The 26,452-nt window shown below is 39.7% G+C and overlaps 1 protein-coding gene across 3 annotated transcripts; it reads left to right on the top strand.

Moving 5' to 3' along the window:
* Window positions 1-19,894: 19,894 nt before the first annotated feature.
* LOC115757375 (blue copper protein-like) lies at window positions 19,895-26,310 on the top strand. 3 transcript variants are annotated; one of them, XM_048278264.1, is made up of 4 exons: window positions 19,895-20,090; window positions 20,475-20,843; window positions 24,957-25,325; window positions 25,709-26,310. In XM_048278264.1, exons 1-4 carry the CDS (start codon window positions 19,910-19,912, stop codon window positions 26,095-26,097), a joined length of 1,308 nt encoding a protein of 435 aa, XP_048134221.1. In that variant the 5' UTR covers window positions 19,895-19,909; the 3' UTR covers window positions 26,098-26,310. The 3 variants fall into 3 exon arrangements, with proteins under 3 accessions (XP_048134221.1, XP_048134223.1, XP_048134222.1); XM_048278266.1 differs by lacking the exons at window positions 24,957-25,325; window positions 25,709-26,310 and adding an exon at window positions 21,231-21,825; XM_048278265.1 differs by lacking the exons at window positions 19,895-20,090; window positions 20,475-20,843 and adding an exon at window positions 24,310-24,600.
* Window positions 26,311-26,452: the final 142 nt, after the last annotated feature.

Below are 26,452 nucleotides of genomic sequence, written 5' to 3' on the forward strand. Positions count from 1 at the left end.
ATATGAGGTGCTTTCAAATTTGCTTTTTGGCCCCATCTCTCTCTTGAGATAACTCAGCTCTCTAGCGGCAGACTTGAGGGTGAGAACAAGCAAAGATTGTTGCGTGGGGGAGGCTAGGCTGAAAAAGAAAAAGCATTTGGAAAGGGACATCTGCCAGAATAAATGCTATTGGAATACTGTCCATCCAGTTCAGTCGGTCTATAACAACGCTTATTATGACCTTGCATGAGTCCTCAAGTAGGATAAGGAGGAGGCCCTAAGGACATAATTCTCTACATGTAATACCAACATATAAAAAGATGGAAGTGGTAAGCATCCTGCTTTGTCACTATTGCATACTTTTCTTGCCTCTACTGCACACTTGTTTAGCCTTTTTTTTTTTTGTTTTTGGCTTATGGATGATGCCTTAATAGCTTCACAACCATACTTCCCCTGATCTTCAGTAGCTCTGGCTGCTGATAGAATAGGATTGCCAACTTGTGTCAATTATCTAACTTATAGCTATATATGACAGCAGAATTGTTCAAGGCACTTATACTGTGCTTCTGTGGCCTTAAAGCTCTTATGAAAGGAGGAAATTCTAACACTGGGGTAATTTTGGAGTGTAGGAGGTAGCAGAGAGCTAGGATTTCGTAATGAGCAAGAGATTCTTGTATCTTTAAAATCATTTATAAGTTGGATGGAACCAATGCTTAAGATGTTAAATGCAAGATACAAGCAGATGAATTCAAGTGGATAAGCATGTATGGTATGTTGGTCGATTGCAGCATGCTGATCAAGCATAAGGGAAAGAATAGTGCGAGGTATACTGGGACTAGTTTATGTAAATGGTATAGTGAGTAAAGAAACAGACTTTTGTTGAGAGTTTAATGTGGCCAATTTGCCTAAACACCCTCTACAGTCTGCCACATAAAATGGTTGTAGCATAGGAGGATGTTTGAATGGATGGATAAATGAATACTTATAAAAGAAAGAAGTAGAGGTGGAGAATTCGAGTAGATATTTCTGTGCTTTGAACATGTGAGATGAAGGCCCTTCAAATGATCAAATGAGAAGGCGTGATTTTATCATGGGATATAGGCTAAAAAGTGTAGGAAGGACCCAAAAAGATGCGGTAATTGTTGGAGAAAAGCATCTCGAGTTCTTGAATGTCAGGGAAGATTTGATATTGTACAGAGGGGAGGCATAAAAGAATAAAGATACTCTGAACTACGATCTACCAAAATTTATAAAATTTGAAAATTCGTAAGGACATATGGTTCACTTAATAGGAAAAAGGGCGGGTGATTGTATTGGACTTACCAATCTATTTTCGTATTGATCTTCAGAACCCAGCAAATAGTTCTTTATCGGATCATATGTGGTGCAAAGAGAAATATCTCAAGTATCGTGACAGCATTTTGCGAAAAGCAGTGAGAATTTCTTTTACTGACAAGTTAGCCCCATCAGCATTGGCCAGTTAACTGCAATGGATTCATGCATTGGCGTTATCCATGAGCTACAAGGTGACTCTGAAATCTGCTTGTTACGCCCACTTCAGTTAAGAAGCAATGGTTTTCGCAATTGCTCATTCGCAAAGAATGCAATGATACATGTTGTATGCTCTTCTTTGGTTGATATCACCCAGTGCTTATGATGATCTCAATGGTCCAGGTGGCATGAAATTTCTGAGAGGTTGCTGGACAAGAACCTTTTCATTTTGAAGCTCAACAATGTCTGCTTCTAGCTAAAAGTCCTTCCACTTGTTTCAGAAGACTTCCATTAAACACGTCAAAATGCCCAACATAAACAATCCTGTTGATGGGTATTATATCGTACGCTGAACATTTCGTTCACTTATCCGTGAGTTTCAGTCAGACAACCATAACTTCACTGAGCTTGGGGTGGACTACGCACCTTCTGCTACTAATGCTCATTTAAGAGGTATGTCTGTCTGATTTGGCTGCATAAGCTAATAACAATCTGAAGATCATGTCGCTGCAGTCTCTCTGCTGCCGTGATTTGATTACTGTTACCACATGCATCCTTGGCGCTGCTGTGCAACCCGACTGTTGGTAAAGAAGGAAGATTGTTTTGGCTGGAGGGTCTCCTTTATTGTAAAGATTATGATTACAAGGATACTTATACAGTTGCTAAAAGAAGGAAGATTGTTTTCGGGGTTAAACCACCACGTTCAAGGAAGGGCCTTTTCGCTTTTGCTTCCTTCTAGTTCTGTACTGACCATGATATTGCTTCCACATTTCTGAAAATTGATTATTTTAATGAGCAGGAAGGCCTATTCAACTTCAATTGCGCATTTGATAATTGTTAAAATGTGAGGGAAACCCTGCATCATTTTCCCAGTCACTGTAGCAAAAGCTGTGCTGCAAAACGAGTTGACTTTACACTCGGTTCAAGGGAAACGAAACTGCTCAAGTACGCATATAGCATACTCTGCATAGGGTTTTCTACATTTAATCTATGGACTCATTAAAGATGTACCGCAGAAAGAAAGAAAGAGAATGAAATCAGAAAAACAATAATCTCTCAAGTTAAAAGAGTAAAAGATAAACCTAACGGGAAATTATTCTTTCTAATAGGGTTGTGAGACTGTACTTACGATATTCGAGCAAGGAAATTTTCGTTTTAACAGTTTATCGGTGTAGATTTAGCTTAAAATATTAGCCTATAAATAAACCAATTGCATTCCCATAGTATATTTTTATCACTTTCTTCATTTTAAACCACTGGTAATGTTATAATAAGTAACATATATCTCCCGTATGAATTGAAACGGTATTCCTTTTGTGGATAAGAGATAAAACTCATGCAAAGAAATTCACATGATCTGCTTTGTTATATAAGAGGCCGGAAATGGGTTCTACTTCATCAAATCAGTTCTTGCACCAGAACATTGAGAGGCAAAGAAACAAGAGACATAGAAGCCATCAAAAGGGTCCAAAGACATGGCCAGAGTGTGTGTAGCCATAGCCGCTGTACTGGCCGTGGCAGCTCTTCTTCAAACCTTGGCCGAGCTGACCGAGCACGTCGTCAGGGATGACCAGGGGTGGTTGGTCCCGGGCAAAGATGGGACACCCTACGTGACGTGGGCTGAAGGCAAGAAGTTCTTCGTCGGCGACGTTCTCGGTAAGCACGCTCGAAACCAATTTTTTCATGCTTTGTGGTGTGCTTATTTCATAGAAAAAGACTAATTTATAAAGTATTTTCCTTAATATAATCACTTGTGTCACTTCTAAAAATAAATAAACAAAAAGTATTTTCATCGTTCACGAGATTGTTTAGATATCAAATGCTATCAATAGTAATAACATTCTTCAATGACCAATTATTTAAAACTATACAAGTGATCGTTTTAAAAAAAAAATTAAAATTATTCATTTTTTGTGAAACAAACAAGCCTTAATTGTACTTTTAATTTTCCTTGCCATATTTAATTGTTCTTCTCATGGTTAAGTTACATATGTGCAGCTTCCGATTGGAATTTTTTTACTTAGTTCGCATTTGCAATGCACATAACATGAGAGAGAAATTAACTTTCTCGCTAAGAAGTTTTCTACAAGATTTACCAAACACTTTTGGGATTGCAATTTGCTTTTCAAGAAAAAGAAGTTGAGCAAGTGCAAACCACGTGATTAGGGAGTAATCGAGTCGAGCCGACGCAATGCCAAGCCTGAGCTCGACTCGCCAAGAACACCCCCAAGACTCGAATTCGAGCTCGAGAACAATGCTGAATTAGTTAAATCAATCCCAAGCGGTTATCGAGTTGAGCCCACGGAACGGTTTTCGTGTCGAAATGCAATCAACGGCACTGACACGATCATTAAATCTAATAATTTCTTCACCTCCAAATGTTGTCAGTGTTCAATTTCGGAGAAGGGCAAGATGTGGCGGGGGTCGACGAGGAGGCATATTAGTCGTGCGACTCCACAAAGACAGACCCCATTTGGCAAAGCGAAACCGACGGGTTCCGCCACAAATTGGAAGACAAAGGGGATTACTACTTCATCAGCACCGTCGGCAAGCGCTGCTTACACAGACAAAAGCTGGCCATCAGCGTCTCCCCCGCCGCGCCCGACGAAGGCTCCTTCCCTTCGGTGGAGGATCCTCCTAACAAGACACCGAAGCCTGGTAATGGAAAGACAGCACCACTACCACCGAAAAAGAAGAAGCGCGTAAACATTTTCGGCGCTTGTGTTAAGGAATAAAGACTTACGGTGATGGGGCCGTGAAGAATAATGAAGACAAAGCGCCGCTTAAGATCTCTCCCCCGAATAATGCATGTTAAACGTTATTTCTTTAAGATATCTTATCATATACTTTTGATTCTTTCCGGATTGCAAGTATATATTTTTTAATAAGACCTCTAAAAAAGTTCATGTATTTTTAAATAATTAGTATAGAAATATACAGAAATTTCATGCCATGATTTTCATATTTCTCAACAATACAGACCCAAGTGCAGATCTCGTATTTCGTGTAATCTTCCCTTTCAATGAACTACTCGGTCGACCCTCAACAATGCCCGTCACGTCCGATAGCCAACGTCAGTCCTATCGTGTAGTCTGCAGAGACATGTTAAATAAGGAAGCTCCATCGAATCTGTTTCGCAGTAACGCCAAATTCATTGGCCGCATTTTTCTACGATGTTCGTGACAACGCCAGCCGTACCGGCAGCATTTGTCCACAGGCAAACGCCGCCGCCATACTCGTCACCCTCAAACGAACCACGACAACTTCCTACAATGACAACGGCCTCCTACTGTATAGCTTGCACAACAGCCACGAAAACACATAATAGACACGTCAATGTTAGCCGGTTCGCTCGTCAGAACATCGCGCAGGCATTTTTTGGATTCTTTTATCCGAACTCAAGTTTACATATTCTATGCCCCTTGAATTTGAGGGGATGATCTTCAATTGTCTTGATTTTTCGTACCTCTCGGGATTGTCCATATATCTCCATTTGATTATTCATATCCTTAATTGATATGTCATCTTAAATAATCAGCTCATAAAACCTATTAATAGGCTCATTTACTCTTCATTATTTAAAATCAAAACACACACATATTTCATATTTGTTCCTGTATTCAAGTGCAGAATTTCATTTGGATTGGAAAAAGCAAAGATTATTTTTGTGCCTATTTGGGTTCGTTTCTATAATGTCACTCATGTTCTTTGGACCAAAATAGGCTTAAGTTATTTGTTTAGTGTTCTTGGTATACCTCTACATATGGATAAGGCCACCAAACAAAAACGGCAGATATCATATGCTAAGGGATCCATCCTTATGGATTTTGATAACGCACTCCCGGATAAATTGGATATTGACATGGGAAATAACGAAATTTTTTAGGCCATAGATGACTACAGCTGGATGCCTTTAAAATTGAAGAACTATGACTATTTTGGCCACAAGGATTGTCCTGCTATTGGGGGTGATCGGTTTTCGGTCCGGTCATACTAAGCATCTGTTAGTTTTTGTGGAGGCCAGTTTAGTTTTGTGAGTGAGTGAAGGGAGCACAAGGAAAATGAAATGCTTTATTAGTTGGTGAGTATTACAAAGACTTCTTTTCTTCTAGTTACAAGAATGAAGTCCACTACACGTCTACACCTTATTTATAGGCATCCATCACCGACATCATCAAGGACAATCTCTACTTTTTCACATAATTCTAGAGACTTCTATTCTTAATGCATGCTAGACTTTTCCACACACTTCATCACCTAAATTTTTTAGTATCTTTTTGACTTTTCTAACTTACTCACACATTCCTAGAAGCTAAGCATTTCTCTAGACTATTCTACATTTTTCTATTCTAGAAATTGGATTGCCATATTAACACTCCTCCTTAATCCAATTTCGTGAAACTCCAAGCGTGTTCCGCAGTGTCTCGAACTTTGCTAGTAGCAGTGCTTTAGTGAGTATGTCCGCAACTTGATCTTTGGTCTTGCAATATTTGAGCTCGATTTCTCCGTTGCTTTGCGCTTCTCGAATGAAGTGATATTTGACATCGATATGTTTAGTTCTTCCATGAAAGACGGGGAGTCTTGGTTATAGCGATTGCGGACTTGTTGTCACAAAATATTGGAGTCGATTCTACTTGTGCTTCTCCAATGTCTTCTAAAATTCTCCGAAGCCATATCGCTTGACTAGTACTTATAGCAGTTGCGACGTATTCAACTTCTGCAGTAGAGTGTGCCACCGACTCTTATTTTTTGGATGCCCAAGAGAATATTCCGTAACCCAATGTGAATGCATAGCTAGTAGTGCTCCTCCTATCATCAGAAAACCTGCCTAATCACTTTCGGTGTAGCCGATGAGCTTAGCCATTGCGGTTGGCCGATACCAAATGCCATAATCCATAGTTCCTCGTAAGTATCTTAGAATTCTCTTGGCAACTCCAAAGTGAATTTGAATCGGACTCTGCATGAACCGTGACGGTAGACTTGTCGCGTACATGATGTCTAGTCGTGTGACAGTGGATATAGTAGACTGCCAATCAAACTTCTGTAGAGTGAGGCATCAACCTTTTTTGCTCGGTCTTCCTTTAGTAGTTTTTTGTTTGTCACGAGCAGTGTTGTAATTGCTTTGCAATAATCCATCTTTAATTTCTTCAAGGGGTTCTTGACATATTTCTTTTGTGAAATGAAAATCCCTCTATTTTTGTCTATTTCGATGCCGAGGAAGTAGTGCATCAAGCCCAAGTCCGTCATCTCGAATGTCTTCATCATTTCTTCTTTGAACTCTTGAATCATCTTTTCATTATTTCCTGTATACATGAGATCATCTACATACAAAGAGATGACGAGAGTGTCGGACTTACCTTGGGTCTTGATGTAGAGTGTCGGCTCGCTCATGCTCCTCCCGAATCCATGCTTGGTGAAATGTTTGTCAATTCTACTATACTACGCTCGTGGTGCCTGCTTTAACCCGTAAAGGGCCTTCTTGAGCTTTAGAACTTTTTCTTCTTGGCGTTTGATGATAAAGCCTTGTGGTTGTTCCACATATATTTCTTCTTGAAGATATCCATTTAAGAATACCGATTTCACATCTAGTTGATAGATCTTCCGTTCTTTCTGTGCTATTAGTGCTATAAGAGCATGAATAGTATCAAGCCAAGCAACAGGAGGGAAAGTTTCAGTATAGTCCATACTGGTTGTTGCAAATATCCTTTTGCCACGAACCTTGCTTTATGCTTTTGGATTGTTCAATCTGCCTTAAGCTTTGTCTTGTAGACCCACTTGACGCCAATGATTTCTTTGTCTTTGGGGTGATCGATGAGCTCCCAAGTTTCATTCTTCTCGATCATCTTGATCTCTTCCTCCATTACTTTTATCCAAACTTCTTCTTTGTATGCCTCTTCATAGTTTTCTGGTTCTAAGGCAGCGAAGTTGCATGTGTCATAGATTTTTCTAAGGGTTTTTACCCTCAATATTAGAGACTTTGGAGTAGCTTCTTCTTTCTTTGCTCTTGGAGAGGATGGTGGTGTTACATCGTGAGTGGTGGAGTCTAATGCTTCACCTTCTTCTTGTGTTGTTGACTCCTCACGAGTAGGTGGTATGTCAGGCAAGGTGACATACTTCTTCTCAATCTTCTCATTCTCCCGGTTCCAAGCAGCATTCTCGTCAAACTTGACATCTTGACCGATCGTGAGCTTCTTAGTTCTTGGGCTGTAAACGCGATAGCCTTTTGATTGATCGCTATAGGCAAGGAATATTGCCTTTTCTGTCTTTTCGTCTAACTTGCTTCTCTTTTGAGTAGGGACATGGACGTAGCATATGCAGCCGAACACCTTAATGATATTTTTTTGAAGGCTTCCATCCGCTCCATGCTTCAATTGAAGTTTTATTTTGAACAGCTCCGGTTGGACATCTATTTAAGATGTATATAGCCATGTAGACTACTTATGCCCAAAACGAGTTTGGAAGGCCTTTCTCCTTTAACATAGACCTTGCAATCTCCACAACGGTTCTATTTTTCCTTTCTGCTACCTCTATTTTGCTCCAGTGCATAGCCTACAATTAGTTGACGATGAACTCCTCTGTATTCACAGAATTTGTTGAACTCTCTTGAATAGTACTCCGTGCATCCGTTCGCTCCTTAGGACTTTGATTTTGCGGTCACTTTGATTTTCAATGTGATTCTTGAATTTTCTGAAAATAGAAAAAACTTCCGATCTTTCCTGAAGAAAGTAGACCTATGTCATTTTTATGTAGTCGTCAATGAATAGGATAAAATATTTATTTTGACTGGCTATGAGAGTCCTCATTGGACCACAAACATCTATATGGACTAGTTCCAATGGCTTTTTGGCTCTCCATGCGCCTCCAAATGGGAAGGACTACTTTTGCTACTTTCCAAGGATGCCTTCACAAACATTTGAAATTTCCGAAATTGCTGGAAAATCTCTCATCATATTTTTCTAATGGAGAATTTTCAATCCAGCAAAGTTGAAGTGGCCAAATCTTCAATGCCATAGCCATGAGTCATCAAGTTGAGCTTTCATGGCCATATCTCCGACATAGTTCCATCGAATAGGAAAATTCCTATTCGGCATTTTAGCAGAGGCAATATTATTGTTATTTTTGTTGTAGATAATGCAGCATCTCCACTAAAGTATAGAGAATACCCACATTGTATTATTTGGCCCATGCTAAGCAGATTTTGTGCAAGATTGAGCACTAGATATACATTATGAATATATTTTGGGCCTTTATTTGTTTCAACGGCGATAATGCCTTTTCCTTTCACATCAACTAATACGTTGTTGCCCAATTTTATTTGGTGTTTCATCAATGTATCAATTTTGGTGAATATAGATTCATCCCCCATCATATGATTGCTACACCCACTATCAATGTACCATGTATCATTTTTCTTATCATTTGTCACTTGGCTAGCATAAAATGTATTATATTTTCTTACCTTTTCTTTAGCATAGTTGGCTCAAGAATTTGTTTTCAAGCTATAATTTTTTTTTACGTGGCCATATCTTTTACAAAAGCGGCATTGTGGTTTATTTCTAAACCAGCGGTCCTTCTCCAAATGATTGGTTTTCTTGCAAATACCACAAGGTAGATATTTCTCCTTTTGTGAAGCTTCTTCTCCTTCTCTTTTATTTTTCTGCGAACTCTTTCCACCATTTTTAGATTGATGAGACCGTATGTTTATTTTAGACTGGAAGCACTTTCAACTAAATCTTCATCTTGTGCCATCAATCTTTTCTCATGTGCTTCTACAGAGCCAATCAATTCACTTACCGAAAGGGTCGATAAGTCCTCGGTTGCTTCTATCGTTGTGACAATAGGATTGTATTTTTGGGTAAGTGACACTAGTATTTTCTCTACGCCCCTCTGATCAGTAATTCCATCTCCATAGGCTCTCATTTGATTAACTAGTTCCTTTACTTTTCCACAGTATTCTTGAACGGTCTCATTTGTTTTCATTTTAGAATTCTCAAAATCTCTTCTTAGAAGTTTGAAGCCAAATAGTACATACCTTGTCTAATCCTTGAAATTCTTTCCGTAGTATCTCCCAAGCCTTCTTTACCGTATTTGCTCCAATTATTCTCGGAAAAACCGCTTCCGAGAGCGCTTGTTGAATAACGCATAATGCCCTTGCATCTTTTTGTAATTGATCCTTTGGAATAGATGCACCTTCTTGCGGAGCCTCAGAGCCTTTCTCCACGATGTCCCATAAATCTTGGGCCATCAAGTACGTAGTCATTTTGATGCTCCAATAGTCGTATGGGAATAGGAAATGAGGATGAAGCAACGTTGACCATGGGGTGATTTTAGGAGAGGATGATTAGGACAAACGTCCAAAACCAACCGAACGTGGCTCTAATACCACTATTAGTTTTTGCGGAGGTAAGTTTAGTTTTGTGAGTGAGTGAAGGGAGCACAAGGAAAATGAAATGCTTTATTAGTTGGTGAGTATTACAAAGGTTTCTTTTCTTCTAGTTACATGAATGAACTCCACTACACCCTATTTATAGGCATCCATCACCAACTTTATCAAGGAAAATTTCTACTTTTCCACATAATTCTAGATATTTCTATTCTTAATGCATGCTAGACTTTTCCACCCACTTCATCACCTAGATTTTTTAGTATCTTTTTTACTTTTCTAACTTACCCACACATTTCTAGAAGCTTAAGCATTTCTCTAGACTATTCTACATTTTTTTATTCTAGAAGTTGGATTATCATTTTAACAGCATCCTAAGCATCTTAGGTTTAGATTTAGGTTTAGGTTTAGGTTTATATTTAATATATAGTTTTTTCAAATATTATTTAGTCTAATTTGGGCGGTTTGGTTCCCCCTAGAGTCAGACCGGAGCCTTGAGAAAGGCCGGTTCAATCCGATCCAACGGTTCCTAGTTCGGTCGATCCATTATACTCCGCCCCAGCTACTACCAATAAAGAAGTTTGGGTTCCTAAAGTCCAAAAAACTATTGCCCCTCTCACCATGAAGACAATCTCTCCGGTGTGGGGAGCCCCTGGAGGTGCTGCACACGATACAACCGCCCTATGTAGTTTAGCTTATATTGTGCTATCCAATGTTAGCTCTTTGGCTGCCCAATCTAATGTTCCTAATGTTGTCCAATCTATAGATTAGGACAAACGTCCAAAACCAACAAAACATGGCTCTAATGCCATTATTAGTTTTTGCGGAGGCTAGTTTAGTTTTATGAGTGAGTGAAGGGAGCACAAGGAAAATGAAATGCTTTATTAGTTGGTAAGTATTACAAAGGCCTCTTTTCTTCTAGTTACATGAATGAACTCTACTACCCCCTATTTATAGGCATCCATCACCGACTTCATTAAGGAAAATTTCTACTTTTCCACATAATTCTAGAGATTTCTATTCTCAATGCATGCTAGACTTTTCCACACACTTCATCACCTATATGTTTTAGTATCTTTTTTACTTATCTAACTTACCCACACGTTTCTAGGAGCTTAAGCATTTCTCTAGACTATTCTACATTTTTTTATTCTAGAAATTGGATTACCATTTTAACAGCATCCTAAGCATCTTAGGTTTAGGTTTAGGTTTATATTTACTATATAGTTTTTTCAAATATTATTCGGTCTAATTCGGGGGTCCGGTTCCCCTTGGAGCCGGACCGGAGCCTCGGGAAAGGCCGGTTCAATCCGATCCGACGGTTCCTAGTTCGATCGATCCATTATACTCCGCCTTAGCTACTACTAGTAAAGAAGTTTGGGTTCTTAAAGTCCAAAAAACTATTGCCTCTCCCACCATGAAGACAACCTCTCCGGTGTGAGGAGCCCTCGGAGCTGCTGCACACGATACAGCTGTCCTGTGTAGTATAACTTGTACTGTGCTATCTAATGTTAGCTCTTTGGCTGCCCAATCTAATGTTCCTATTTCTGCTCAGTCCGGTCCATCTTCCACAGATTTCACACCAATCGGTAGCACGAAAAAAAGTTTCCAATTGAACACACTGACCTTTGGAAATAGATTTGCTTTACTGGGCTAATTCTTCTGGTTATACTCATAACTACATGAGTCAGCAGCCATTCTTAGCCTAACAATGAAGGGAGTCCCCGTGCAAGTCATACACTGCCTCATTGAAAGAACTCCGGGCTAACCCCTTTCTACTTTTTGTCATTTATGGAAGCAACGCTGAAGCTGAACATAGGATTCTGTGGCGTAGCATTGTCACATTCTCTACTCAGGACACCAGAAACCTGCCTTGGTTACTGATGGACGATTTCAATGAATTAAGGATACAAGTAAAAAAGGATCAGCTCAACTGCTTGATATGAACTTCTTCTGTTACGGAGGAGCTAAATACCATGTTTGAGGAGCTCGCACTAATTGACCCTCCTTCTGCAGTACCTTTTTTTACATCGACAAACAAAAATTATTTGTATATTGATCTTAGAACAAACAGAATTGACAATCTTTAATTAATGCAGAATGACAGAACAGTTATAACCACTATTCGATTGAACTTTTGCTACCATGTATCATATCATTCCCCTTTCGTTCTTTGAGTTCAACTAGATTGGGAGTATATGGCCTGGTATCATCGCACAAAATGGTATTGGACATTCACTAGGAGGATAAAATGGGAACTTTAATGGATTATCAGGGTCACTAAGAGGTATTTTTCTTAGCGACTATTTGGATGGAGCACAACCACACAACCGAGATCTCTAAGGTAAGTAAAATTGTCGGAGGCAGGGATTCACTTTACGAAACTTTTAGACCTTCCTAGGGAAATGCTTTGTTAGCTACTATGCGGAGACTTCCTGTCTTCATCTTTTCGCATTACTCTATGTGTGATGCTAGGGATGACCCTAAGCTTTTGTACTCAGTCTGATTAATAAAGCTTACATCTTTGCACCAAAAAAGAGAAACTAGAATATTGATCCAACTACTCGTTTATTATTATTATTGTTATTACATAGAAAGTGGCTTCACGTATAAAATCAACTCTCATTGTTGTCGAGGATCTAGTCTAATTGTAACCGCAAGAGGATTGTCAACTTTGAGATAGAAAAGGTTGTGAAAAAAAATACTAAGCATAGACCAACTTTTCACCATATACCACTTTCATATCTATCTATAATACACTAATTTGCTACCTAAGCTTTGTCTTCCTTGACCATTTTTCCCATTTCTATTAGCTTTTCTTATGAATTAATGTATAGAAAAGCCGTTTCTCTTTTGGAAAACGTCACCTTTCAAATCCTGAAGTCCGAAGACCACCCAAAACACTCAGAAAGATATGCATCCTCGTGGATGTAGACAGCTCATTCCCAGGAAAAATTCGATATCGACATGAGTAATGGAGACATTTTTTTTAGCCTACGATACACTACAGCTGATATCATTTTGATGCAAGAAATGCATTTGCTTTGGCCCCAAAAATTGTACCCGTTGAAGTAAAGAAATTTGGGTTCATATGACCCAAAATACTGTTGCCCGGGGGCTGAAATCAAATGAAGATGTTGCACGGGTTATCCCAGGATTATCTAGACCGTCTCTCTATTAACCCCATGGTTGCCCAGTCGAATGCCCTTGCTGCGGTCACGTCTGATCCTTCTCCCTCCCAATTGTTGACACCTAAATTTTGATTTTTAGAAATAAGGATTAGTCATAATTCTCACAAAAAATAATCTTCATACATTGCATTTTTATCTTTTGTTAGTTGCATCATCTGCATTTAGGGTCATAGATAAATCAATTGAGTTTGGCTTGACAAGCGCCCGGACTCGACTCAATCCAAGATTTTTAACCGAATCTCTAGGGTTTGCCGAATGGACCTATTTCTTGAGCGCAATTCTACTCATTCAAGCTTGTTTTAATCGTTAAGGCTTTCAATTAAATGCTCGTTATTTAGAAAAAGCCTTAGTTTGGGCTCGAGAATTCAAGATGAGTCCGTAATTTGGATTGAAAATTAGGATGGGTCACGAATGTGAAAGTGCCAAATTTTATATATGTGTCTTGGACATAAAATTAGATTTAATCAGCCCATTTTTTGTTGCTTAAATTATAGGGGGGCTTCGGTTAATTGTTAGTTCAATAATCTAGGCCCAAGGATATGTTTCAAATTCGTGAGCAAGGCCATGTTCGGCCATCTTCACTTCAACATCCCCTTGGGCGAAAAACTGCATGGTGTCCTTGAAGAAATGGACTCTTGAATTTTCGGATTTGATTAAAGGAGTTTTAAAGGTCTTATCTTGATAAATTTTTTGAGAAACTCTATCATTCTATGGTAGATAACGGAGAGTTTCAATAGATGTGGGCTCTATTAATCTGATGGATGCAAATTAATCCTACTTTACCTAGGATTAACAATCCGACGGTTTCCGACAAAAAAAGAGAAAATACAATATTGATCCAACTACACTTTTATTATTATTATTGTTATTACATAGAAAGTGGGTTCACGTATAAAATCAACTCTCATTGTGGTTGAGGATCTAGTCTAATTGTAACCGCAAGAGGATTGTCAACTTTGAAATAGAAAAGGTTGTGAAAAAAAATACTAAGCATAGACCAACTTTTCACCATATACCACTTTCATATCTATCTATAATACACTAATTTGCTACCTAAGCTTTGCCTTCCTCGACCATTTTTCCCATTTCTATTAGCTTTTCTTATGAATTAATGTATAGAAAAGCCGTTTCTCTTTTGGAAAACGTCACCTTTCAAATCCTGAAGTCCGAAGACCACCCAAAACACTCATAAAGATATGCATCCTCGTGGATGTAGACAGCTCATTCCGAGGAAAAATTCGATATCGACATGAGTAATGGAGACTTATTTTTTAGGCTACGATACACTACAGCTGATACCATTTTGATGCAAGAAATGCATTTGTTTTGGCCTCAAAGATTGTACCGGTTGAAGTAAAGAAATTTGGGTTCATATGACCCAAAATACTGTTGCCCGGGAGCTGAAATCAAATGAAGATGTTGCCCGGGTTATCCCAGGATTATCTAGACCATCTCTCTATTAACCCCATGGTTGCCCAGTCGAATGCCCGTGCTGCGGTCACGTCTGATCCTTCTCCCTCCCAATTCATACTAGTTGGTAGAAATGAAAGAGGATCAAACCGTAGAAACAAAGATGGTCCCAATCTAGTGTGGATTCTGATAATAGGTTCGCATACCCAATGTCCGGGATTCAATTATCTCTTTGGGGAATGCCATGCATTGCATTCACTGTTCGTTTCGCTGCTGCTAGTGACAGGCCCAGTGGCTTGTGTCTTTATGTTCTTGTTCTTCTCTTCTTCTTTTTTCGTCATTGATTTCGTCCCTTGGCCAAGAGTAACTAGACATGTACTTCTTGCCAAAAGAATACTTACTACTTGCTTTGCTCTTGCAATGCAGGTTGTCGTCAATTTGCGTACGGCACAAATGCTCGAACGGCTGTCGATTGGACCGAAGGAACATGGATTTTTTTCTACCATGATGTAAATCTGTTCTTGTGTATTGTACTTTTCTTCGTTTTTCACTTTCTTTTCTATCACATTGTTTTCTCAGTTACTCTTATTGTTGAAGCATTTTAATGCAAGAAAACCCGAAAATAAAGCACCTAAATCATCATTGAATTAAGGTGGTTTGCCGATCAAGGTGATTTATCGTCCGCAAGGGAGTTAATTGAAAAAAACATGACAATTCCACCTAATGATTAAAGAGAGTATTCATACTTTATTTAGGTATCTAATCTACCTTCGAAAAAGATTATCAAAACTCGAACAAATCCGATTGAATCACGGACTTCACGAAGTGGCTCTTGGCTTAAGGAATATTTAATTAATTTTAATCCTTAATCGAATTAATTTTAGAAACCCATATGCTAGTCGGTAGAAATGAAAAGGATCAACCGTAGAAACAAAGATGGTCCCAATCAGTGTGTATTCTGATAATAGGTTCACAAACCCGATGTCCGGGATTCAATTATCTCTTCGGGGAATGCCATGATTGATTACTGTTCGTTTCGCTGCTGCTAGTGACAGGCCGGGTTTGTTTATGTTTGTTTTTTTCGCATTGATTTCGGCCCTATCGGCCCAGAGTAACTAGCATGTACTTCTTGCCAACAAGAATCTTCAATTTTTTTTCCACGTTTTGGGCCGCACAAATTCCACGATATGTCGAGGGCATGGGTTTTTTCAAGCTAAACTGGACCGGGTACATAAAATTCATGACATATTTAATACTCTTCCTTTGGTTTTTCCTGATTCTCCGCAGTTGGAAGCTGTAATTGTCCTAGGTGTTAGAAGAGACCTTCCTGGAGGGGCAATTAGCACTCGGATCACTCAAGGCGTATGGAGGTTATGCTTGCAAGGTTTATCAGATGAATTCCTTTCTGGTTATCAATAAAGATGTACTTTTTTAGACTTGTCGATAATAGGAGAATTTGGGTCAAGGATTTTGGTAAACAAGCTGCTAACTCTTGATCAGATTGTTGGTAGGATTCTCCGCTCTATGCAGTCACGACATGGACCGACTCGAATAGAGGAATTTCTTCTGGGTTATCTCTGGAAGGCTCTAACGGGAGCACTGCTTTAGTCGAAACTGTCAAATGCTACGACATACCTGCTTGAGGTGGGGGCATTGAACTAACGACTTGTCGCAGTTATGCCCCGGTTTAAATTTCAATGGCTCCGGTTTTCCTTCATATGAATCTTGACCTTAAATTTCCATTTGGGAAACTTTGTTTGTGTTAAAACCTGTGAAGTTTCGTGGATTATCCCACTATCCCAAGCAATACTAGGAAATGTACAGTGATTTCCTGGTAAAATGAAGTGAACTTTCTAACTTTAACCTTAAAAGCCGTGGCAAGTGACTCCATCAGATCCTGTATACACGGTTTTGCTTTGGCGCGTTGTGTATGTGAAGTGAGATGAGCATATAAGCCCGATTCAGCAATTTACTCGGAGTTGAAATGGGGGGTTGATTTGCCCTGGTTATAGGTGTAATTACTCATCCGAGAAAGAAGAACTCAGTTTACTTTGTTACTGAAATTGCGTGCATTCTCCTTGAAAAATGAAGTCTAAGGATATGATATTGATCGCATCGGAAGTCCCTAAACCGGCATTCAGGGCACGGCGATCCCTGTAACCGATAGCGGCACTCCAAGCACCCTAATCAGTAATCTTATCATCCGCTGTTAGCAAAGGAGATTGGACGCATCTTTAAGACAACATGACTGTACCCTGATTTTTCCACACTAAGCTACTTCCGTAGTAAGGCCATCATCAAATCAGATCAGTCAAACTAGGACATCATTCATAAATTGCAAAAGGAAGCAGCACTAAAACAACAGCCCACATTCACATAAATTGCTAACTTTGCATCCTTCGACTCCGCACAGCGATCGACGTTCAAAGTTTTGATATCACACAAATGTCTGCCCCCAAAGATTCTTTAACCTAAAGTAAACATTCTGTCCCGTTTGCATTAGCAAGCAAATTTCAATATTTTATCCATGAAGTCTGGAAAACATGGTCCTCAAACCAAAATCTCTCCATTATTGACCTCGCATGCAAGAGGTCTGAAGTCCGACTTGCGGAGCTTGCCTCTGCTCGCCACGATCGCAGTTACGAGCTCCAAGCTCGCCTCGGGGTCACAATTGCTGAGGTCCGAGGCCAAGCTCGCTTCTGTAATTGGGCTCAGCCTATTTTAGTATGCATAACTTCGGATTTTCATTGATGTATTATTACTAAGTAATACTGTAAATCATGTCAATGCATCTTCCTCAATCTAGAAGAACTGATTAGAAGTGTCATATTAATTATGTTATTGAGAGTTTTGTTGGGTGATGAGACTCATGGAGCGGACACAATATTTGAGGGAAAAATACCAAAACCGTCCTAAACCTATTATTTTGGCGCCAATTGGCAACCCTCGTTGGTTGCGGGCAAGGGACCGCAAGCCCTTGACAGATTTGGGCAAGGCCATCCCGGCCTCGCAGGCAACCCTTGTTGGCCAGAATGAAATGAAAAAAAGAAAAGAAAAGAACAATTGAAAATTCAACTTTAAAAAATTATTAAAAATGTATGCATCAATGTCGGCCACTCGGCGTAGGACGGCCGGTGTCCACAATGACTACGCTTTTCATCGTATGTCCATCCCATTATACTTTCAATATTGAATATTCATATTAAAATTTAAGTTAGCTACTTTGAAAACTCTTATGTCCCATATAATAAGAATTAATTAACAATGTAAGATATCAATTTCACTAGTTGTGCTTGTACAAATTGGATTAAGAAATTGTCTAGTTATATACATATAAAATATCTATTTTTTTTTAACCTCATTTTTAGGTATTTTATTTTGTATTTGATTGGGTTCTCATAAATAAATGTAAATCCATGTAATAATATAGACAAAGAGTAATTCATACATCCTATAATCTATTCCCCTATCACCGATTTCCAGCAAAAATTGGCCAAAATGAACTCAATTGGCACAAATACAAAATATTTAGGACTTAATTGGTCTAATTAAAAGGTTTAGGACTGAATTGGTACAAATGCAATAGGTTTATAATTTTTTTTTTCTATTAGCATAGCGCAACTTTCTATTTCGATTGTACATTTCCAAGCTCAAGATGACAATTAAGCATACAACGAGGGAAATGCTGCGATAATCACGGGAAGTTTGAGCATTTCAAGTTGCCAACGGAAGAGCTTGAGTGTGGAGAACGAAAGCCTCGTTTGGTCCGTAGTACCAGAGAGTTGCATGTACCAAATTTTCTTACTTTCGCGGCGGATTATTCTAAGCCACAAATCTTCCATGTCGTTTTCTCAAAAGTTTACCAAGCTAAGCATGAAAATGATACATTACCAAGCTAAAACTCAATTGTTTCTAGAAACCCGTCTGTCACAATTGTAATATTAATATAGCCGGAGACATTGACAAGAATTTTCTCCCTAGAGCAGTTTTATAATTAAATAATTTTTCTATAAAAAGATAGAATAGAGGGAGGACCAGAGGACCTTGACTTCATGACCTACGTATTACGTAAATATGTGAATGTGTGAAAACGTTATCATTTGCTTTTAATGGTTGAGAGAAGATTAATATAGTAATCGAACCTGATGGGTTTCACATGTGAACCTTCCATTGTACCTAACTAGATATAAAGCATGTGAAACCCATTGGGATGATTGAGCTAGTCGTAACGGGAAAATAAGCGAAAGACGGCAAAGTGCACCGATGCGAGAATTTTGGTTTATTCTTACTTTGAATCGAAATACTAAACGTGACGGTTACGTCTTATGATTGGCGATGCTTGAACTTGTGCAGATCAAGCCTAGTTATGATAGGTTTACTAAGTTGACACTCAAAGATTATATATCAACGGATGTGACAGATTATTGACGGATATTTAAAGAGTCGAGTTATATCAAATGTCAATGTCAATCCGTCATATTTATTCACTATTTCGCTTCTTTTAGTTCTAGAATGACTATGATTTTAAATCCATTTTCTGAAAATTGATTATTTTTAATGAGCATGAAGGCCTATTCAACTTTAATTGCGGATTGAACAATTCCCAAAATGTGAGGGAAACCCTCCATCATTTTCCCGGTCATTGTAGCAAAACGTGTTGACTTTGTCCGCAACATTTAAGGGGGAAAATGCTCAAGTGAGATGTTTCTTACTCTGCATAGGTTTTTCTAGATTTGATCTTGTGCACTCATTGAAAAAGTTATATTGCACAAGGATAAAAAAGTAAACTTAATGTAAAATTATTATTTTGGGTAGGGCTGTGAGACCGTAATTAGGGAATTTCGAGCAAGGAAAGCTTTGTTTTGTCAGCTATTCAGCGTAGCTTTCGTTTAACATAGTAGCTAATTAATAAATCAATTGCATTCCCATAATAGATTTTTATCATTTGCTTAATCTTAAACTACCAGTGATGTTTATATGTAACAGCTAATTTAATCTCGTTGCTGCAACTGAACGAAAGTCGTCCATGCCGTGGCGAAATTGTTCTCCAATTTCTCCGAACCTCTTTCTCATTTTAACCCTTCGGGGCAAGGGAAGATTCTCAGGTTCTGGAGACGTGGAACGTGTCAAAGAGAGGAGGACATTTCTCTTTCTCGTTACTACCAGAATTTAAAGCAGAAGGTTCCATGCTCAAATGATTTGACAATGAAAACGTCGGCTGCATTAAAAGATCAGTTAACCGATTTGACGTTTTGACTTTCGTGGCATTGCTTGAATCTCATCACGCGTCCCTCGGTTGACTGAAAAACATGCACAGGATCTTCTTCATTATATAAGAGGCCACGGATCAGTTTCATTCGGCACTCAGTCTTCATCAAGATTAGTTCTTTGCACCACAACATTCAGAGGCAAAGAAGCAATACAAGGATAGCCGATCAAAGGGTCTAAAGAAGACATGGCCAAAGTGTGTGTAGCCATAGCCACAGTACTGGCGGTGGCGGCTCTTCTCCAGACCTCCACGGCACAAACCACGCACGTTGTGGGGGATAGCCTCGGGTGGTTGGTCCCGCCCGGCGGTAAGATTGCCTACGAGACGTGGGCTGACATGCAGACCTTCGTCGTGGGCGACATTCTCAGTAAGCACACTCGGAACGGAAGCCTTTTTACGCTTTCATTGTTTTTTTTAGCTTTGCTTGCTGTCCTAAACATTTTGCGCAAAGAGTTTATTTGCATGATTTACCAAATATTAGTGGAGTACAATTTGCTTTCATGAAAAAAAGTTTTAGCAAGTTCAAATCACACGCTAAAGGGTGTAATTAAGTCAAGTCGAATCGAGTTGAGTTTAAGACACTCGAGTAGTTTGAATTCGAGCTCAAGAAAAACTTGAAATTAGGCGAATCAATCTGAGTAACCATCGAACTGAGCCTGAATAGGCCGTTTTCATCCCGAGATGCAATCCATGGCACTGTTATGATCGTTAGCTAACTTCTCTTCTCATTGTGGCTCGAAAATTTTTTCAGTGTTCAACTTCACAACCGGAGAACAAGATGTGGCCAGGGTCACAAAGGAGGCATTTGACTCGTGCAACTCCACAAGCCCCATCTTCCTAGAGACAACCGGCCCGTTCAACTACACTTTGGATGCTGCCGGTGAGTACTACTTCATCGGCACCATGGACAGGCACTGCTTCTTCGGTCAAAAGCTGGCCATCAACGTCTCCACCTCCGCCGGCCCTACCCCTTCCCCGCAGGCTCCGACCCCAACACCGGCCCGAGGCCCCGTGACGTACATCGTCGGCGACGATTTGGGTTGGCTGGTTCCTCCCGGTGGCTACATCGCTTACGAAACTTGGGCATATGACAAGACCTTCTTGGTTGGAGATGTCTTGGGTAAGTTGAATAACGCTACGAAACAATGCTTCTTTATGTCTTCGAACAATTCAGTCTCGTCGTAAAACTTGTCACGCATTTCATAAAAAGGTTGAGTGCTAGGTACCAAATTTTTTTTTTTTTAAAATACGTCGTGTTAGATCAATTTAAATTTAAAAAAAAAAAAAGATCTCGTTTGTTTCGTGGAAACTAATGACTAATTTAAAATTTTTTGTCACTTGAAAAAATTGATCAATAATATTATTTTCAAATGAATAATAATCTATCCCTAACTGGTTCTAAAACTGATTGTTTATGTCACTTGAGTATCTTTTCCATGGAATTAAGTAGCATGCGAACCATTCAATTAATTACCGTAGTCTAATAGGTTCTATCTCTGTTATGCAGTTTTCAACTTCGAAAATAAAACCCAGGACGTCGCCGTGGTGACAGAAGAGGCCTACGACTCGTGCAACACCACCACCACCCTCGCCGTCTATAGGACAAGCCCGGTCAAGTACACCCTTACCACCGCCGGCGAATACTTCTTCACAAGCACCTTCTCTCGCCACTGCTTCTTTGGTCAAAAGCTAGCCATCAACGTCACCGCATCCAGCTCCGCCACTCCGCCTTCCACCACCACAGCCCCGACGCCGTCCAGCAGCTCCTCTTCCTCCGCTCCATCTCCAACCGCTGGCGGCCCCTCCGCTCCACCACCCGAGAGCTCCGCTCCGGCTAGGGCCATCTTTGGCGTCTCATCCACGTTGTTGCTCATTGCCTTGGCTCTTGTTCATTGAAAATGTTTCTAGAATCCAGTAAATACAATATTGGTCTGTACGAAATTCAATAGATACACCACGCACGTCATCGGCCTCCGTGACCTTTTCTTCACGTCTTTGTTTATACTTTTCACGAAGTAGGGTATCCACCAGAATTTTAGGCTCTTTTGTACCTTGATTCATTGTCAGTCCATTCAGGACAATAAAGGTTGATCCGTGCATTACTTTCATATGAATTATTGGAGATTATATTAAATGCTTGTTCAGTGAATTGCTTTTGATTTTGCTGCCTAAGAATCAATAAACATCCGATTTTCATTATCAAAAAAATAAAAAATAAACATCCGATTTTAACACTCTTTCCCATTCTCTCTCTCTCTCTCTCTCTCTCTCTATATATATATATATATATATATATATATATATATATATATATAAAATCAATTAAGAAAAAATACTTAAGTAAAATAGCATATATGCACATATATATATATGTGTATATAAACTCATACTCATAGACAGGTGTACATGGCTATACATACGTACGTATAAGTATATTGGAAGTCCTAAAACTTGTCAAGAGAGTGTAATTAAATCCTAAAACTCGTAAAAAATGCAATCAAATTCTAAAACGTATCTGTTAACTTCGTTTGATTTGACTAAAGAAAAATGCTTGGCTTTTCGTTATTTTTTATTCTACCGACGATGTGGCTAAAACATTAAATATAATATTAAGTTGGCGTCATTTTTGGCAAAATCTGAACTTCTAATTGAAAACTTATATTCAAAATAGCAACAACAACAAAAGAGAAAGGGAAGATGCAGGCGAGGGCCGCAACCATGCAGCCTTTGCTGCCGCCGTCGCCAGGAAAGGCTAGCGACAGCACGTAAATGTTCAGCGGGGGTCGTGTCCCTCACCCAAATGAGGCGAGAGCCTCGCACCGCCACCATTGGCGGCCCTCGGTCAGCCCTAGGTGTGTCTAAGTCGGTCCACACCCACTTGCTTAATGGTGGCAAGCGTCAGTCCATACGACTCCTATTCACGGGGCAGATGTTCAATGTGAAACCTAAGAATATAGCGACCCCACACGAGACTTCCATTCACCTTTAAGTCGTTGAAAACTTTTACAATTTAGTATATGGGGCTCATATTTGAAGGGTTTCGACTAGGTGTTGACTTTAATGATTATATAAGTTTCGTTTCTTATCAAAAAATGAGGTTTTGTGTGGTCACGCATGTTGGTGCCAGCCTTATCACCAAAAGGGGTGAATAGTATTGTGTCTAACAATATCACTTAAAGGATGAATAGGTGATTATGAACAGTTTTGAAACTAAATACCAAATTTAAATAAGTTAAAGCGGAATTTGAGTAGATTCAGTAACAAATCTAGAACAAGACGTGCAATGGTCTACACACAGTAAAGCTAGTTCGGAGTAAAAAGAATTACACACAAAATTTATATTGATTCGGCTTAGATAAGCCTACGTTATTGGCTGGGTTCACTTCCATGTGGAGGAAGCCCAATGAATTGTAAGCCTCTAGGCTTGAGTCCATATAATAATATATATGGAGAAATAGGGTTTCTCACTGTCATTATGTCGTAGCTGCAAAAGACGTTTTTTTTTTTTTCAGACGTAATAGCAAGAGAGAAAGAGAGAAGAAAATTTGGAAGAGAGTGTTGTTAGGATTTCAACGAGCTTACATCGGAGGTCAATTCGTGGTCCGATTGCTCGTGACGCATTTTTCTCAAATCCGATCGGTTTGATTTTCATTTGAATCTTCTTTCATCAGGTTTTTCGTAGGAAGAACTAAACATGCATTTTTTGGTGAGATTTATCCTTAATCTTTTGCGAATTCACATGTATTGCCAAAAATTGTGTTCTTGATGTTATTATCGCTATGTACCTCTCGTATTAACTAGAGAAGAACAATGTCTACCTAATTCGTTGATAGTGAAGTTTTTGAGTGGACTTCGGTCCCGTGGTTTTTTATCTCCTAACATCGAGAGATTTTCCACGTAAAAATTCCTTTGTGTTTGTGGGTGTTTGATGTTTATATATTCTGTCAAATATATTGCTCTATTAAATCATTTCCTATTAGATTTGCACAAGAGGAAAGATTTTTTATTCCACTGCGCTAATTCAATATGGTTCGGACTGTTGTAGATGTCCTAATATACGTTCATTCTCTCATGCCAATAGCTGATTGGCTGGATTCCATCAAATGAATCTTTGAAAGGTTACAAGTGATATCATATTTTTTCACTGTTACAAAACATTTCAAAGATAAAGTATATAGTTCTCGAGAATAAGTATATGAATCTGAAAAACCAGTTATGTTTATATGTGGCAGCTAATTTAATCTCGTTGCTGCAACCGAACGAAAGTCGTCCATGCCGTGGCAAAATTGTTCTCCAATTTCTCCGAACCTCTTGCTCATTTTAACGCTTCGCCCGAGGAAAGATTCTTAGGCTCTGGAGACGGGGAATGTGTCAAAGAGAGGACATTTCTCTTTCTCGTTGCTGCCAGAATTCAAAGCAGAAGGTTCCTGCTCAAATGATTTGACAATGAAAACGTCGGCTGCATCAAAAGATCAGTTAAGCAATTTGACGTTTTGACTTCCGTGTCATTGCTTGAATCTTATCACGCGTCCCTCGGTTGACTGAGAAACGTTCACAGGATCTGCTTCGTTATATAAGACGCCACAGATGGGTTTCATTTGGCACTCACTCTTCATCAAGATTAGTTCTTTGCACCACAGCATTCAGAGGCAAAGAAGCAAGACAAGGAAAGCCGATCAAAGGGTCTAAAGAAGACATGGCCAAAATGTGTGTAGCCATAGCTGCGGTACTGGCGGTGGCGGCCCTTCTCCAGACCTCCACGGCGCAGACCACGCATGTCGTCGGGGATAGCCTCGGGTGGTTGGTCCCACCCGGCGGTAAGATTGCCTACGAGACGTGGGCCGACATGCAGACCTTCGTCGTCGGCGACATTCTCAGTAAGCACACTTGAAACGCAACAAAAGTTCTTTTATGCTTTTATTGTACTTTTAACTTTGCTTTTCCCCTCTTAAACGTTATGCGCAAAGAGTTTCTCTGCATGATTTACATTAGTTTTAGCAAGTTCATATCATGCGAGTAGGGATATAATCGAGTTGTGTCGAATCGAGTTGAGCTTAAGATACTTAAGTAGTTTGAATTCGAGCTCAAGAAAAACTTGAAATTAGGCGAATCAATTCTGAGTAATTATCAAACCAAGCCTGAATAGACCGTTTTCGTCCCGAGATGCAATCCATGGCGCTGTTATGATCGTTAGCTAACTTTCCTTCTCATTGTGGCTCGAAATTTTTTTCAGTGTTCAACTTCACAACCGGAGAACAAGATGTGGCCAGGGTCACAAAGGAGGCATTTGACTCGTGCAACTCCACAAGCCCCATCTTCCTAGAGACAACCGGCCCGTTCAACTACACTTTGGATGCTGCCGGTGAGTACTACTTCATCGGCACCATGGACAGGCACTGCTTCTTCGGGCAAAAGCTGGCCATCAACGTCTCTGCCTCCACCGGCCCTACCCCTTCCCCGCAGGCTCCGACCCCAACACCGGTCCGAGGGCCCATGACGTATGTCGTCGGCGACGACTTGGGTTGGCTGGTTCCTCCCGGCGGCTACATCGCTTACGAAACTTGGGCATATGACAAGACCTTCTTGGTTGGAGATGTCTTGGGTAAGTTGAATAACGCTACGAAGCAATGCTTCTTTATGTCTTCAAATAGTTCAGTCTCGTCATAAAAACTTATCACGCATTTCATAAGAAGTTGAGTGCCAGGTATCACTTTTTATTTTTCGAAAATACCTCATGGTAGATCTGTTTAAAAAAAAAAAAGTTCTTAGAGTCAGTTTGTTTCGTGGAAATTAATGAATAATTTAGAATTTTTTGTCACCTGAAAAAATTAATCAATAATATTATTTTCAAACGAACAATAATCTATCTGTAACTAGTTCTAAAACTGATTATTTATATACCACTTCAGTTTCGATGGGATCAAGTAGCATGCGATCCATTCAATTAATTATCGTAGTCTAATAGGTTCTATCTCTGTCATGCAGTTTTCAACTTCAAAAATAAAACCCAGGACGTCGCCGTGGTGACGGAAGAGGCCTACGACTCGTGCAACACCACCACCACCATCGCGGTCTATAGGACAAGCCCAGTCAAGTACACCCTTACCGCCGCCGGCGAATACTTCTTCACAAGCACCTTCTCTCGCCATTGCTTCTTCGGTCAAAAGCTAGCCATCAACGTCACCGCATCCAGCTCAGCCACTCCACCTTCCACCACCACAGCCCCGACGCCATCCAGCAGCTCCTCTTCCTCCGCTCCATCTCCGACTGCCGGTGGCCCCTCCGCTCCGCCGCCCGAGAGCTCTGCTCCGGCTAGGGCCATCTTTGGCATCTCATCCACGTTGTTGCTTATTGCCTTGGCTCTTGTTCATTGAAAATGTTTCTAGAATCCAGTAAATACAATATTGGTCTATACGAGAAATTCAATAGATACACCACACACGTCATTTGTCCCGGTCACCTATCTTCACGTCTTTGTTTATGCTTTTCACAAAATAAGGTATCCAGCAGAATTTTAGGCTTCTTTGCACCTTGATTCATTGTCAGTCCATTCAGGACAATAAAGGTTGATAGGTGCATTAAATTCATATATATTATTGGAGATTATGTTACATGCTTGTGTGGTGAATTGCCTTTGATTTTCCCGCCTATGAATCAATACACACCCGTTTTTAACACTCTTTCTCGTTCTTTACATATATCTGATATTCAATTAAGAAAAAATACAGA

Source organism: Rhodamnia argentea, chromosome 4 (assembly GCF_020921035.1).
Source record: "Rhodamnia argentea isolate NSW1041297 chromosome 4, ASM2092103v1, whole genome shotgun sequence".
NCBI classification, from domain to species: domain Eukaryota; kingdom Viridiplantae; phylum Streptophyta; class Magnoliopsida; order Myrtales; family Myrtaceae; genus Rhodamnia; species Rhodamnia argentea.

Coding starts and splice junctions, on each gene's coding strand:
- LOC115757375 (XM_048278264.1), top strand. CDS start 19,910: ATGGCCAAAGTGTGTGTAGCCATAGCCACAGTACTGGCGGTGGCGGCT. Junction 20,091..20,474: donor CGTCGTGGGCGACATTCTCA/GTAAGCACACTC, acceptor AAATTTTTTCAG/TGTTCAACTTCACAACCGGA. Junction 25,326..25,708: donor CTTGGTTGGAGATGTCTTGG/GTAAGTTGAATA, acceptor TCTGTCATGCAG/TTTTCAACTTCAAAAATAAA.